Here is a 17,666-nt window from a genome sequence, read left to right on the forward strand (position 1 = left end):
CACATGAAACTGTAAATATTCAGTATCTAGCCTTCGAGGAACGTGGGGCAGTTGATAGGGACGTTGAATGTCTACGGTTCCAGGTGAGAATTGTCTGAAGATTGTGGTTTCAATCCTACCCAAAGTCGGTAAGCGGTTTACTTGGCCAAAACGTGGTGAGACAACAACTATGGATGGCAGTAATTGCTGAGAATGCACTTAGATTTGGAGTTCCTATCCCGTCGAGGTTACCACTTGACGAAGACCAAAGGAATAGTTGACCGAAACGTCGTGAAACAACTAAAAAAGATGAGGATAATAATCCGCAATAAATAAATAATACTCGTCTCAATGAATTCCAATTAAATAATATATATTTTGAGACCAGTGTTTGTATTTTTCACAATAAAATAAACTTGTATTTTAACTATGCAGGGAGAAAAGTGATTTTTGTTTTGTTTTTTTACAACATAAAAGCATAAATTTTAACGTTCAATAAAGTTCTGTAAATCGAATTGTTCCATTTTATTTTCACTGTCATTATTTCAACGTGTTGTTTGTATTAAGTATTCGAACCATTTAATCAAATTATTTCAAACTATTAATCCCCATAATATTACACTAATCCAAAACCACTCAACCATAGGTAAAGTTACGCTCTAGCGGGTAAAACATTTAGATTTTTATTAGTGAGGTCCTGGACGGTTCTTGCAGACAATTTGAATATCTAGAATCTGGCTACTTTAGAAAATATAATCTTTCAAAAGTGAACAGAAGATCTTTAACCACGGAACTGTCAAAAGATTACTAAATGATTTTTTTCTTCAATATCTGATACTTTCAGAAAAAAATTTTAATTTTGGATAACACTAATTCCAATTCCTTGCTCAGTGTCTCTTCAAAAATGTATTTCTTTTTCTAAGGATTCTCAAGTTAAGTACAAAACAATACAAAGACTTTGTCAGAAACAGCTCATCGCATTAGCGAAATCTGATGGATTCAAAGAATCGGCAGTGTTTCTATTAATGATGTTTTTGATGTTTATTCGTTATTTTTTTCATACAAATTTGTAATTTTCGGGAGATCCTTATTATTTAAAAGGAGTATAGCGAGTTATAACATACTACGAACATTACATTATCGTATAGATACTTATCACAGCAAAAGGCTAAGAGATGGGAACTTTAACTTCAACTCCTACTGCTGCCTTGCAGTTTTCCTTAAAGTTATGGAACCACGTTTAGAAAGAAAATGCGCAGTAGCTGACACGATAGGGCGACTGTTTACCTCACCGATATTACTTTACTTTCGGCCAGAAGCTGCGGCCTCCTCTGCTGCCAGTCGTCGCGGGTTCACTCCACTGGACATGAGCATTGGGGTTCTGATGAGACACCATCTGAATCGCACAGACACTGCACCTAAACTGCGCAAGTGTTATATAGCGCCAGGACCCCTAGGTTGGGAACGGTTGTTGTTAGTTTGTTCCCCGCTGCAACAAAAACCCAGTAGCCGTCTTTTAGTGATCGTCTAGTTGTTTAATTTTCTGGTTGTTATGGTAACGGCTAAGACGACAGAGTTATTTCCCCCTTGACTGTGCATTTTCTCTTTGTAGCTGTCATTGCTTGTCATAACAGCGATCCCGACTCAAAAGAAATTAACATGCATACAAAGGTCAGACGTAACTCAGCATAACAAATAAAGACGTAAGATACACTGGCTTTTTATATAAAAATATATTTTGTTTTGAAATTATTTTCTCGTTTTACACTGAGATTTTCAATAGTTACAAACTTTAACAGTGTGGCTTACTGTTCATTTCAGTGATGGAGAGGAGTGTGTGGAAACGTTATACTCTCGACAGTCGTACGTTTCCTATCGGTGTCTCTCTCTCTTCTTCTCTCTTCCTTCTTCTTCTTCTGGTTAGATTCCAAAAATCGCCCCTTATATTAGCATCTTTCGCTTTTTTTTTCCAATCCACGCGATCTGTCAATCATACTGTTCGATACCAGTGCGCGTGTCTGTTGGTCACGTTTTGACAACTTTTCGCCGCCTCCTGACCTAGACATCGTGGCCGATTTCTCTTCAGCTGACCGACTATTGACTTTATCGATACACGTGAATTTATCTCACATGCTAACTTTGTATACATGCCAAAGTTGCAAGGAATGTCACGTTTCCTTTTTTTTGTAAACAAAAAAATCGTCGTCCGATTTCTCTGTTTACGACGTAAACTTTTCCGTTTCGACTGGTGGACAATCTATTATTCGATTCCCACTCTTTTTAATCTTTTATTAAAGAAGTTTTTTTTTCTTTTCAGTTGTGTATCGGATGGTTCCAGCCATCCATTACATAACATAAGCAAGTATGGTGACAAGGTGGGAGGTCCTATGGCGATTGAATTACGCTAACACCGAGGGATAAAGCACTGAGGCCCCAACTAGTCATCGTCAAGACTGTTGGACTTAATGGTGATTATAATGACGATTCTATTTGAAATATCATGTTTTCATTCTGCAGTTGTGTGCGTCTAGAAGATTGAAATCAAGCTTAGAGAAAGTGTTGCCATGTTTGAGGAAGGACATAAAATTCGACCAGAAAAAAATCGGGAATAAACTTAACACTGATCTATGGTTAAAGTTTAGTTGCGAATAACAAATCAAATGCTGATGTTTCTGGCCAAGCATGAATAGTCCTTTTTCGTTTACTTCCTAGATTCAGTCAGTTTTCATTTTGGTTGCTATTGTGATCATCACCCAAAGAATAATTCGCCGCAGTAGAAGTCTCTTCCCACTTGCTGAACTTTTATACTTTCCTTATCGCGGGGTTGTTACAATAGTCCCATTCGTTGTTGACATGATGGATTTTGTAAACCGGGTTAACTTGAATTTGTTTCTCACGCAACACGGCCATCTAGCATATTCCTTTTTAATGTTGACCTTATATAAATAAGATATATACTACTATATGTAGGTATATTATATAGTATATATTATGTATATAAAAAACTAGATGTATACTATTCTATATAGATATATATTATTCATATAAAAGTAAATATATACTATTATATATAGATATATTATATATTATTTATATAAGACTAGATGTATACGGTGTTGTCCGATATTAAACGTAAAGTTACATTCCTTTTTTAGAAAAATGAATTTAAAAACAAACAAACAAAATGTGCATGCGAGTATTACCTTTTCCAAACATCGCTAAAAAGTAAACAAAAATAAAATATTCGAGCTGAGATCGAAACTAAAACCTAAAGAGAGTGACTCAACTCGGATAACTATTAGGACAGCTTGACCCGTTCTTCAATAGGTGTTTACACACCTAAGTATTCCTAACATAAACAAGCTTTCATGTTTCTCTGCGCATTTGTGAAACAGTTGAGAAATAGAAAAAAAAATCCAATAACTATTTTTCAATTGTTACAATTTCGTTTCATCTTTGAAGCCCTTAACAGCCTTTGCTCCCGGATGGAAACCATTTAGAAAGTTTTCCACTTTTCTGAATATTCTATATTCCAAACTTCATGTCTGTAGATGAAAGATTTGTTGGAAGGTGCCCCTCTCACTTTTATCGATAAATAGATACTAGCATAAATTAGAAAAGCTTTCGATAATTGAGAGGGTTAGCTGGAGCATGCAGTGTTAGCACATAAACGCAGTGATTTTTCGAGTGTCAAATCGCCGTTGCTCAGTTGATAAAAAAAGTAAATCCAAAAATGCACCCCTCTTGGAAGTAGATGAAGCGGTCCGCCATGTTGATGAATTCAATCTTACGCAAATAAAGTAGCTGAAACCAAAAAAATATTCATTCAAATAAGCTCAGCATCTTAGAAGAATATAACATCCTTGTTTCATTTATAATACTTCGTTAACGTTAAGTTTTTTTTTAATAGCTTTAAAATTGTTACTAAATGAAACTGATTGACGCTCAAACTCCTTGCACCTCGAAGCTTGCTATTTTCTGTTAAATAGTGATAACTTGTCAGTAAACGCAGGCGACGATTCTCTATATTTTAATATAAGCCATTCCAAAAATTAAAATAAAATGTCTTTACGATGCTTGGCTGCTTAATCTATTTATTTGAATGACATGGACATCTCATATTTGACATTTATTGAGGTTTGTAGTTTTACAAAAATAAAAGATTTACCATTTTCCCCTGGTTTTATACATTAAAAATTTAAACAATTTATTTCTCTATCATTTGGACAATTGCTCTCACATGGAGTGCTATTTTTATAAGGTTTCGATAGATTTAATCTCCGGCTTTCTTCATGTGTATATTGTTGAACAACCGGAATATTGACGGAATTCTGAAAGGAACCCTTTGTTTTACTGGATTAACTGAAGGAGGTCTAAGCAGTTCGCACTTGTATTTTTCAGTTTTGTACTTAGAATTGAACTTTCGCCTTTCAAGAGAATATCGGTTTTACAATTGATTTCAAATAAAACTCACTGTGAATATATAAAATTCCGTTCTAAATCCCGTCTCGATTCATGAGTTCGACAGAAACATATACCTAAAGAAGGTCGGAGGTAAAATCGACCGAAACATGGTGAACATTATTCTCATGATAAGAATAAAAGTCCGAATGGTCCAAATAATACGTGTAATCAATGCTCATCTGAAAAAATTTAGAAATGGATTTTCTTTTAGAATTTTATCTGATCTTAATTTAAATCATTAGAATGTGTTTTTTTATCCATTTCTACCGTTTATTATAGCGTTGCCTACTGGAAAATACAGTAAGAAAATATTTAAGTCTGTTTATTATGCAATCTGCACATGTCCGAAGTTGTCCAGGATGTAAAAAAAAAATCATTCTAAATATGAATTTTAATTAGATTTTCCTTTTACAAATACCCTTTACAAATGAATCGTATTTTACTCTTTGACAAGTCCGCACTTATACAGTGGCTAAATACGACTCGAGAATAAAGTTTTAAAACATGTTATGTAGACACGGTTAAGATTTGAAATGATTGAAAGAATAAGATTTTTTATTGGGATGGATCAATAAATATGGCATAATAACGTTGACACACCGGTTCGAAGTTAAGCAACATTGAGTCTTGTTAGTACCAGATGGGCGACTATTTAGGGATTCCAGGCGCTGTATGTGCTCTGTTTATTTCGGCATCGTTTCCTGTCGTCTTGAACCTCCACTTCTTACTGGTATTAAACAACACTGACTCAAGAGTGGTGTGGTTGGAGATTGTGCAACTCTTGCCACAAAAAAAGAAAATAAATTATGTGCAGGTACTCTTACAGTGGGTATCGATAGCCTGCAATAATGAAGGAAGCCACAATATTTGAACTTAGAAACAACAGTTATTTAGTCAGTTGTAAAAAAGCCCTACTGTATCCTTTCAGTGACGGGTACATCTCGGAGGATTCATTTTGTTTACTCCACAGAAGAGACGTTGCGAGCCTATCCTCGTCTTATCGTTATTTCCATGGCAGGTGCTCGTCTGAACTCCAATCTCTGGTCCCCCCTCGCCAATCTTTCACGAAAAACACCCGTCCAGCTGAATCCACTGTGAAAAATTTCCCCACTCTTTATCTGTGCCTAAATCAAAACGTAGATTCCATGAACAAAGCTTCTCTCTTAGAACTGCACGCCTGTGGAACTGTTCCGTCTGCCTGCTTCTCACCCGACTACAACTTGGATGTTTTCAAGTCCAACGTAAACAAATTCCTAATGAACCGCCCCCTTAAGTAAACACTTCATCAAATCTCCACACTAACGTAATGTACTTGCAATAACCCTTATCCCTGAGTGGCTTCCGGGCCTTGATAAGTGGTGACCACTGTGTAAAAAAAAAAAAAGACACAAAAAACGAATATATTGAATTATTTACATCGCTTACAGTTAGGCGTTAATTATGAATGTTTTCTCTGGTCGGACCATAAACTGAATTTAAACTGGGGCTATGAACATGGCACTGTTGTAGTTAATGCTAAACAATGTCAGTTCTGGGGGATAGGAGTGGGCAGAAAATGTATTGCCCAGAACATAAGTGACAATTTGCAAATCAATGATCACTTATTTTCGTCTTTCTTTCCTACCACCGACTACATTCCATTCCTCGCATTGTGATAGCCTTCTAACTCTCATATACACATACACCTATATAATTAGAAACAAACATCCTAATCTACTGGGCAATAACTTTCTACCCAACTACCTCTGTTTAATCATCTGCAGGTAAAAAGTTGAGTGAACAAGTAGGCAGGGAACATTTGAAAGAGGGGGGATTAGTAGCTGTATGGGATCAGTATTTGCAGATATTTAATGTATTTAAAGTAATTATTAGCAAGTTGAATTCTGGAGTCTTTATTTGGTCACGTAGAAAGGGTTATTACAACATTTAAAAATATTGATACTGGATTGATAGATGATCAGTTTTGGGTTATTTTCTATTACTTTTTCTTTCACGAATACATCGCTGGTATATGTAGAGTCTTTACGAGAAGATCCGGATCATATTTTACACAGAAGTACAGAGTTCAATTTATGGGAACGGCATTGACAGGAAATATTAGTTCAGGGTGAATCACGGAAAACGGATGGTTTTTAGGGGAAAAGCCTCTGCGGATATTTCAAATATTTTTTAACTAAACCATCCCTTTCCCTTGACTAACTTTGTATAAGTATGTATTACAAATGTATTGGGATCAAATTCCCAAAATATTACGTAAAAAAGCATGTATTATGACATAGAAATCGGTTGATAATGAAGGATACCTTACAAAAAAAAAAAAAAAAAAAAAAAAAAAAAAAAAAAAAAAAGAACACGTTTTCTTTTGGTTGGTTGTTTTACGGTATATCAACCCTTCTCGGGTTATTTAATTCCGAATCCAAAGACTTTGAAGAAACTTTTTTTTAATAGAATATATGTTGTTTTCAAATCGCTTTCTATTTAACCCATAGTTGGAACCCTTACAGGTACTAACACTCCGGGTCAGAGTGGACCTGGGAGCAATGGTAATTAAAGGATGGCTCCACACTCCTCAAAACCCGCAAGCTAGGGACTCACCACTGGATATAGTTTAAAGTCATATCCATGACCCTCCATTAGGGACTTTTACCCTCTGCAGGAGGGCAGTCGGTGTATTCTAATGCCCCACCGACAGGTCCTGTTTTTCTTTTGGAAAATTAATTTTATTCGGTATTAAAAGCGACGTACGATTCCATGTTATAAAGCAATTTTTAGTATTAAAAGATGAAAATTCGTTTAGATTTTTGTGAATTTGAAAGCAGTGGATCTAATAAAAAGATGCATGCAATATAAGCAGCAGTTATTCAAATTTGTAATAATATCAACATTTGTTTAGAAAATATTGTCGCATACAATTTATGAAATAACAAGTAGGTTCAGAAAAAAAATGGATGCCTTAATGTGGAGGAAATCAAGTAAAAAAACTCAGTCCAGAAATTCTAATTCGCTAACATGAAAATAGATGGCGTCTTGTACCAAAACCGGTACAACACTGGATTCCGTATATACATAACCGAAAATAATACGATTGATCGAGATATATCAAATAAACAGAGTTATTAAACTTAGGTTTAAACGAATATTCTGAAAGGAGTACTAAACAAATTCGTATTAAATTAGTAATAAGGAATGTTAAGTAACATTAAGTGCTTGCAAAATTAGAAAAGTTGTAGCTAGTTTAATTGAATTGTCTTTGTTTCAATGAGAGCAGCACGATGAAGAATGTATCTGCGTATTCTTTGAAATAATAGTATGCAATTCAAGACTAAAAATGTCTTCAAGGGAACACGAGTTGGAGCATTTACATGGAGAGCATTTTAGAAGACCTACAGCGTATGTCATACGTTGGCAGACTTATCCTCGTTCTTATTGTTCCATGTTTCGGCCAAGTCATCCTTTGGCCTTCTGCAGGTAATAAACCGCGATAGAAAGAGAATGCAGAGTCTTGTAACTATAAATGCAATAATTATTTCTATTCCATCGAGATGAATCACCTGAAGAAGGCCAGATGATTAGTTTAGCAAAACGTGGCGTAACAATAACAAAGGGGAGGATAACAGTCCGTACAAAGAATGAATACACAAGTGAAGCATGTGTGGTCCCCCGTGAGTGCGTAGTGAACGAGGTATAAAAAAATGACCAAGTTCAGCATTCCACTCCCATTTAGCCCCAGAATTCACCAGGGACGTCATATCTTGATGAAAATGAACAAACAGTGCAGTTATAGGCCTTTATGTAAATTTGAGGTCCGCAACATGCAAAAACATTACTATGTCAGTTATTTGCCTCCCCCCCATTAGCCCCAGATGTCCCTAAGACCTTAAAATATTTAAATTGGAGTTCAGCACCATGCAAAACTTCTAAATATACATACACATAAAATGTTGGACAAAATGTTGGACAAATATGGAAAAATAGTAAAACAAAAGAAAAAAAAGAAAAAGGGAGTCTTTTCATTAGCCCCTAAAAAGCTCCTGGAGCACACCAAAGGGTTATCGCCAAGTATAGACAAAGATAATTATATAGGAATCTCTTAGTTATAACTTTTCAGAAAGTTTTATAAAGATCCCAGGCACAATTTTTTGTTTAATAAGCACAAAAGAGTCCATTTTAATTATTTTAACTCGAAAGCCGTCGTAGGGGGCAACCGGAGGTTTCCCGGAAAATCCATCACTTTTCTCACATGTTTAATATTTGGCCCAATTTCAAAAAATCCCAAGGCGTACTTATTGAAAAAAAAAAAAGAAGTGCAGACAGAAAAACGGACGAATAACCTCCTTTTGTCGGAGGGGGCAAAAAATATCATTTCTCATATCCAGTGAGAACAAAAATAAATCCAGTGTTAGTTTAGTTTGTAAAAGAGAACAAATATGACAGGAAAATATTTGAGGATAAAACTTAATTATTACTAAAATGTATTATTTAACTAGAAGAACACAATCTATTCTAAATATTCTTTAGAATAATTTCATGCAGATAAAAATTAACCGTTTTTCTCTTACGAGTTTATATTTTGAAACCAGACCAGCGTCGTTTATGTAACGGTGGACACAGAGTTGGAAAGAAACGTGCGATAATCTGCGATAAAGATAATATTTTTACATATTTTATGTGTAATACAAATAATGGGGTTTGTGTTCCTCAAATATCTATTTGACCATGAAACTAATACGATTGATCCCGATGTTGGTTGGTTGTTTTCAGTTTATTTGATAACGAATCTAGTTATTTTGAGGAACGATTTTTTAATGGAGTATATTTTTTTTAGTCAGATTCTATTTAACCCATAGTTGGGGCCCTAACAGGTACTACCACTCCGGGTCAGAGTGGACCTGGCAGCAATGGAAATTAAAGGGTGGCTCCACACTCCTCTAAAGGTGGGGCCTCACCATCGGATATAGTTTTAGGTCATATCCAGGACCGAGGAGAATTGGAAAGGGGATAAGATTAAGAACTGATGTTGGAGAAGAAAGGAAAAAAAATGAAAAACTACATACTATATATAAAATATGTATTCCAGCTATATAAATATTAAATCGAATTCTGCCAAAATGAAGTAAAAATTGTTCTATTAAGACGATCGACCAAAGGTTGTATACCCCGTCCGGATTTGGTTCAAACTATAGTTTTGAAGAGATTACATACCTTATCACATTTTAAAAATGTGAGCTGGATAAAGAGGATATTAAATATTAATTCCATATAAAGTTGCGAAGTATTAAAAAGTTTATACAATGAATCAGAGTTAACTTCAGCTACGTGTCGCTAACTTACTTAGAATGCATTCTTCGAATACACGCTAAGTATTCTTTAAATGATTATAAATATTGGAAATCAAAACGGTGCTAATGCACTTACTGATCCGCGCTATCATTTTAATCGTATTTCCAAGTTTAATTAAACTTTTGTTTTTTTATTCAATTGTAAGGTTAAAATACAGATTAGGTACACAACATTAAATAATAAAATAACTATCAATTCAGCACTCAATTTATGAGTGACAAAAGGGCTTAGGGGATACATTTCCGGAACGCACATATTCTCCTTAGTAGTCTTAAAGTTATCTCATGAATTTCTTTTAAAAAATTGAGCTATATTCATCGGCCATTGATAAAATTACGACATAAGGTTATTTAATGCCAAATCCAAAGGTTTTGAAAGATTTTTAATAGAATATATTTGTTTTCAAGTCGGTTTCTACTTAACCCATAGTTGGGACCCTAACTGGTATTACCACTCCAGAACAGAGTGGACCTCGGAGCAATGGCAATTGTAGGGTGGCTCCACACTTCCCAAAGCACGCAGGCTAGGGCCTCACCACTGGATATAGTTTAAGGTCATATCCAGGACCGAATTTAGCGGGAAGACAAACTCTATATAAGGAATATGCGGAAGTTGAACAAGTTTCTAGGGTATCTTTATCGTTGTCAATGAGTCCTGTTGTACACAACTCTGGCCGACCATTAGAAAAGCAAGATCATGAACCGGTTTGAATTAAATGTAATACGTTACTAATGCCTGACCGTAAACACCAGATTTATTATTCTCCATTATGTCAAATTGCACTTCACAACAAAACTGTCCACAGATCAGTCGGAAGTGGATTCTTGAATGTACATGAAACTCATTTTCTATGGATTTTTATAAAGCGAAGAATTGTTTTAGGATAAAAGTCCGGAACGTTTACATTATTCACACCAATAGTCAAAGCTGCCAGGCATTGTAAGGACATAAATTTTAAGGGGTTTCTAACAACGCCATCAGATAATAGTCTACTAAGCGGTGTTACTCCGTACTTATTAACGGAATCAATATGAGCTCCTGCTTTCACTAACAAGTTCACGAGACTTGAGATATAAGCGTTATCGCTTTGTAGGAAGGAAACTATGTGCATTGGGGTATTTCCTTGGTTATCCCTGCAATTGACATCATCCGAGATGCTGACAAGTAATGAAATGAGGGGACTTGTATTTGGGTCCGCAATCGATAAATGAAGTAATGTTGTTGGGTATGGATCGGAATGCCACGTCATCAAGTTGGACATAAATTCAGTCACCCAAGCTTTGTCCTTTATGGAAGGATTTAGTCTATACAGTGAGACTGTGCTGTACAGTATACGCCTCAGAATTTGTGCATAAAGGAATGGATAAAATTTCCCTGGACGACTGAGTAACACTTGCCAGTTTGATTTGTTTACGAAATCCATCATATATCCTAACCTCATTATAATGTCAGCCTTTTTTAATAGGTTACTTCGAAAATGACGGCGTAATAGGTATTCCAGCGTGACAAAAGCCGTAGTGCTCGGGGAAACTAATCTTCCCGCAAAGACTGGGATTTCAGAAAGCGTAGCGAGTATCTTTGTAGCTTGCGATAAGTCATTTCGAATAAAAGTGTGCCGCGCAACACGCACAAAAGCATCCTGAAGTATCTGGCTTGATGGGAAAAGCAAGCGGACGAAAACAATCAACCCCTGGACATAAATCTCAGCATCACAATTCTCCATCACGTTGAGTTCTTCCTCGCTACTGAACTCTAACCCCAGATCGGTCTGGCGGGGATTCACGAATTTATCCGAAACGCCAGGAAAATATTCGGTTCTTTTTCTTAACGCGTTTCTCCAACATTGAAAGCCATCCTGAAAGTTAGATTGAAAAACTATAAATTTCGCCCCGCATAACTCCATAGCCTGCACATGAGCTTTAAAAGAGAATACTCTGTAATTTAACAAAAAGTGCTCTACGTCCCTTTTCCCGTTTAAGATTGCTATGCACAAAGCGTTCTCTTCGGATTGGTTTTTTACTTTTAGGTAAACGCCATTTTCCATCAATTTTTTTATTGCGCCAATATCCCCGGATGCCGACGCTAATAAAAAGGGTTTTTTATCATTTATATGCGTATTGGTCAACCAGGTAAGCAAGGTCAGATCTTCCGAATTACTGTCCTGTCTTCCAGCGTCGTTGTGCTTAATCAGCATGGATTCTATACAGAAATAGTCATTCTTGAAAACATGTTCGGCACAAGAGCGTCCACCGTGTTTATCAGCAGCATCAGCTCCGCGACTTAACAATAAGCTGATCATTAGGACATCCAGGTTATCGATGGCGATTCGCAATGGTGTTAAGTGTGTGTACCCATGAGTATAACCGTCAGAGATATCAGATTCGCATTCGTCCAAGAGATATTTCACGATATGTCTGAATCCGAGGCTACAAGCGTGTCCGAGAAGGGTTGTATTTTTTACTTTTTGGCTGACAATCGACTGTCGATGACGTATGGTTAATGAATTAAAATGCACACCTATTTCGGAGAGATTATTTGTAGTGATCAAATCGTAAATGTAGCGTCCGTTTGGCGTATTGTATTGGCACACGTCATCTGCCACACCCTCGGCCATCTGAAAAACATAAAACAGTATTTCTGTAATTGTATGTTTGTTCGAATAACTCTTTTCATCTTGTGCGGCATATCTACAACGTTTCGGTGGATGCTATCTGACATTCTTCGGGTCTATCTTGAACTCCGGAAGGATTCTACGAACTAAAGCATTTTGAGTAGAATTTCGAACGTGACTTTTCTGTACCGGGGGGGTAGCATGCTCTCGTTCCGTCAGCCATGACTGGATAGAGGCCATAATCAATTTGCAATTGTATTTTCCTTCACTTAAACTGAGAATGTATGTTTAAACATTTAGAAGATCACGTCTACAGTTGATTTTCCGAGTATTTTAACCACTGCCCCTCGGGTCTTTGCGAACTATTCAGCCATAGCTGATTAATCAAGAGCATGTTGCCTCCCGGGATGCAAATTAAAGGCTCCCTTTGAAATTCAGTCTAAATTCCTGAGTTCGAGAAAAACATTCCCGAATTCGACAACATACCCCGAAAGAAGGTCGGAGGTTACATCGAACAAAACGTTGTGATAACAGAAGCTGCAACCGTAGATAAAATTCAAATATTAACAACTAATCTCAAAAAGTCAAAAGTGCAGGCTGTCTTTAACACATTTCATTCAATCTATTCTAAAATCACACGACATGTGTGCGAAATGACACTAAAACTATTCGTGTTTAATCAGCTTCCTCCAAAGGAGGAAATACCATGGGAGTATGAAATTCACAAGCGGTTTCCTGGCGTATGTATATTCCCGTTGTGGGAGATGGCGAGGATAGGTTGTTGCAACTCTTGTAGGGGGAGAGCATTTACTCTTAACTACAGACCATGGAATTACCAAATTGGCCATTCACTTTAATAATGACCAGCCCCAACGTTTTTTTTTTTTTTTTTTTTTTTTTTTACTTCCGTTATCTGACAGGAACATGCTCCCCAATATAGATCAGTCTCATTCCGCGTTTTACGTATTTGGGTCTCCCTCACTTAATATCCGAGTATCCCTCACTGTAATATCCGTTAGGGTTAGTTAACGAAAATATTGAGAATGACTTATAACTAGATATTAAAACCTCGTTCCGTACATGCGATATTCGATTAGGTATAGTAGTTTCTTCTGGATGAAAAGTTCAATTCCTAATTGCCACATTGTTGGGAAATTATGGATTAAGAGTTGTCTGAGTAAACTTGCGAAAAAAAAGTTACTGATAAAACATCCAAAAGCTATCTTCAATTTCAGCATCCACATTGAGAAATATTTTTTGTCGACTGGACGGAGAAGACCGTGAAAAATGTCTAAGATTTTTTTAAAACACTATTAGCAAACTGACAAATGTTAATAGTTTACATGTAAAAAAGTATTGATTTTTTTTTTTAAATCAAATATAAAAGCGAGGGATTATTTTTATAATAAAAAAATCAAAAGTCGTTATTTGAAGTGTGTGTGTGTTTTTGTATTAAAATATTGCAAAGTGAGAAAGGGACAAAAACTTAACTATTTATATAAGAACTTGGATAGACAACGAGTTTGTCAAAAAGGTATTTCAAGATTTAACAGCTTACACGGTAAAGTTTATTAATATGAAACTTCCAAGCCTCAAATATGACTAGGTTTATGTATAACAAGCTCGAGTCCATAGGTAACGAAATCATACATACACAGAAAATATTTCTCTTATATAATAGTACACACACATGGACATACACTGTAAATCAACTTAGTGTTGATTTTTATAAAATTTTATATAATCATTGGAATTAAAGTTTAAAATACGAAAATCGTGTATCAGGGGAACTTCTGTGGTAATACAACTTCTCAAATGAACTTATGTTCGACTGTATAATTGCGTGAACATTAGTCAAATTGAGATTTGATACTTATCGGAGGCATTCCGACAGAAAATTGGCCTCCGAGATTTCAGGTAGATTTGTATGAAACAGAATCCGTATGGAACGAACACAATTGTCATTTATACAAATCTAGAGATTTGAAAATTTAAATATCCGTTATATTTTAGAATAACTATAAATTTTTAACGTCCGCTTTCGTTAAGAATCGCACTGTTTACAAAGCCATTCGGCAAATGTGATGTCTAAAATTTTTTAGATTCAAATAACCACTATAGAATGTAGAGTTTTAAAAGCAAATATAAAAATAGTTTTAGTCAAACAGTCTTCATTTGGCGTTTATAATAAAACCATAACCTTTATATTAAAAGGTGTATGTACTTTCCTTAAATAGATCAGCCGTTGGTAGTTTTTAAGAGTTATAGTTGTAAACTAGAACTCTTACAAATTCATGAACTGTTTATCTTGGATTAAAATACTTCATAAAGATTGGGAAAAAAACAGTACATAAATATTTTAAGAGTTCTAACTGTAGGTTTGTTGTGAAAAAATACTAAACTATGTTACATTTAAAAAGCGCATAACCATTTTTATCATAAGTTATAATTGTGTGATGCTCGAATAAAACCTATTTTTTGCTTTAAGAAAAGCAACATTATATAAAGTGTTGATCATCTGAACCTTAATATTTGTCTAACGTCACTTCGCCGAATGATTGGTAAACAAAGTGCGACTCTTAACGAAAGAGCTTACACCCATGCAATGAGAAATTATCAAATTTCAATACTATGCCCGAAATTGAATTGTAATTCATTGAGACAATTTCTATTAAGGGCTATACAACCTTGATCGCTCTCGGGGTCCATGGCTTAGTGGATGCATACATTGAATCTCTACGGTTACAGGTGAGAATTGTCTGAAGACAGGGTTACAATCTTACCTAAAGACGGCCAGAGGCTTTGTTTCCCAAAACATGGGAAGATAAAAACTATGGAAGGCAGGAGTTGCTGAGAATGCAGTTAGGAGATTCGGAGTTCCTTTCCCGTCACGATTACCACCTGATGAAAGCCAGACGAATAGTTGGCCGAAATGTGAAACAACTGAATGAATAAACGCCGAAATGCTAATTGAATTTTGGAGGGAAATTAAGGCAGTGCAGTATTAGCAAGCCAGTTTATACAACGTTTCCTTTGTAAATTAATATAATGCTATAGTTTTTTTTACGCAGAGACGATTAAAAAAAAAAAACATTTTAGGTAATAAGGTGTAATTGCAGTTGTTTAACATGGACATCAGTTTAAATGTTTGTCCTTTCATTCCAGCACAAAAGTCTGTTAATGTGCTTTATTTGTCCGCTTTCCAGCTGACTAAAATACGGTTGTCTTCAAGTCTAAAGTAAACAAGTTTTTGATGAGCCGTTCCATACAAGTTAACAAATTTATCAAATTTGCCTTACTAACAGTTATTTTGTTCAGTTGTCTACTGTACACTCTGTAACCCTTATCCTCGAGGGGCTTCATGACCTTGATAAGTAGTTATGCCTAAAAAAAGCCATTCTTTACAGCTGGTTTTGTACATATTCTGTACTTTAACCTTACAATTGAATTAAAAAATAAATAAAAGTTTAATTAAACGTGAACATACGATTTTAAAAATAGCGCAGATCAGTAAGTGCATTAGCAAAAAAAAAAAAAAAAAACTTTTAAGCGAGCTTTTTATATACGTTGACACCAATTCTTGCTTGTCAAGTAGTGCCTGGAAAGAGGAAGAGACAGTATTATGACCACAGAGGTCCGAGCACAGTGACAATAGTTATGAACTATAAAAGGCTGATCAACACCCATTTAAGGTTTAGGGTTTCATAGACAAAATATCACTAAAGTTTGTTTACATCATTCAGAAAACACGTTATGTGGCCCATTAGAAACAGTGTAGTACGCCCTGCCCTCAGTCTGTTAATTAGAAATCTATTTTTGATTAAAATAATTTAAATTTTTGCTCCAATCCAAAGTGCCGCCTTTTGGGTCCTGAATGTTCGTCCACATTAAAACTACCTTGTATCTGATTTTGACCTCATGGCGTGTGAAATAAATGTCTTAGTGAATAGAGAAATCGTAATCATACTGCCTTACCTCTTTATTCCTTTTTGCGTTATGGATGACACAACCAATTCTGCGTTATACTTCCGTACGAAGTCAACGCTCGGTGTATTTGCATATGTTTTTATTCACTCTTCAAATAAAATGACTGCGGAGACATTGTAATATAAAACAGGTTCAAACCAAATGGTGTCTTATGCTTCGGTTAAAATTTAGTGAAAATGTTGCGAGAGAGGTTCGCGCCTGTGAGTCGTATAATGATCTTGACTACTTATGAATTTTTTGTATTTTCCTTACGAAGAGTAAACACTCCCTAAGGACTTTTGCTATTAATCAGTTTTAATGCATCAAACATTGAACTTATTGCTTTGCCTTTCAAAATATCTACACGACTAAACACATACATACATACGTACATACATACATACATACATACATACATACATACATACATGCATAAACATAAACATGCATGTGTGTGTTTATGCGTATTTAGGCAGCAATTTATCTCTTAAGCATATTATATAAAACACATTTTTTTATCTATTTATTTTGTTTTTTTTATCTTTTTCATCTCCAATATAAAAGGAAAATTTTTTGATCTATTTATTTTGTTTTTTTTATCTTTTCAGCCTCCAATATAAAAAAAAAAAACATTTTTGATCTATTTATTTTGTTTTTTTTATCTTTTCCACCTCCAATATAAAAGGAACAATTTTTGATCTATTTATTTTGTGTTTTTTTTCTTTTCCGCCTCCTATCCATTTTTTATCTATTTATTAATTTTTTTTATCTTTTCCGCCTCCAATATAAAAAAACATTTTTGATCTATTTATTTTGTTTTTTTTTAATCTTTTCCACCTCCAATATAAAAGAAAACATTTTTGATCTATTTATTTTGTTTTTTTTAATCTTTTCCACCTCCAATATAAAAGAAAACATTTTTGATCTATTTATTTTGTTTTTTTTTCTTTTCCGCCTCCTATCCATTTTTTATCTATTTATTTATTTTTTTTATCTTTTCCGCCTCCAATATAAAAGAAAACATTTTTGATCTATTTATTTTGTTTTATTCTATCTTTTCCGCCTTTAATATATAAAAAAAATTATCTATTTATTTATTTTTTTTTATCTTTTCCGCCTCCAATATAAAAAAAACACATTTTTTATCTATTTTTTTTTTAAATCTTTTCCGCCTCCAACATAAAAAAGACACATTTTTTTGCCAAATCATTCCTGCCGATGAATCCATAATGATTGGAAAGTATTAAAACTTACGAAAATATGGCGAGTCCATCAGCCATTTTCTGCCAAAAGTCAAGACTATTAT

At 34.9% G+C, this 17,666-nt stretch overlaps 1 protein-coding gene across 1 annotated transcript; it reads right to left on the reverse strand.

Moving 5' to 3' along the window:
• Positions 1-10,488: 10,488 nt before the first annotated feature.
• On the reverse strand, positions 10,489-16,322 carry LOC145254706 (protein fem-1 homolog B-like). Its single transcript, XM_080113374.1, has 2 exons — positions 16,292-16,322; positions 10,489-12,397 (listed from the first exon to the last, which is right to left on the reverse strand). Exon 2 carries the CDS (start codon positions 12,395-12,397, stop codon positions 10,625-10,627), a length of 1,773 nt encoding a protein of 590 aa, XP_079969500.1. The 5' UTR covers positions 16,292-16,322; the 3' UTR covers positions 10,489-10,624.
• Between the last annotated feature and the right edge of the window lie 1,344 nt (positions 16,323-17,666).

Source organism: Euprymna scolopes, chromosome 30 (assembly GCF_053919585.1).
Source record: "Euprymna scolopes isolate OS-2025 chromosome 30, ASM5391958v1, whole genome shotgun sequence".
NCBI lineage: Eukaryota > Metazoa > Mollusca > Cephalopoda > Sepiida > Sepiolidae > Euprymna > Euprymna scolopes.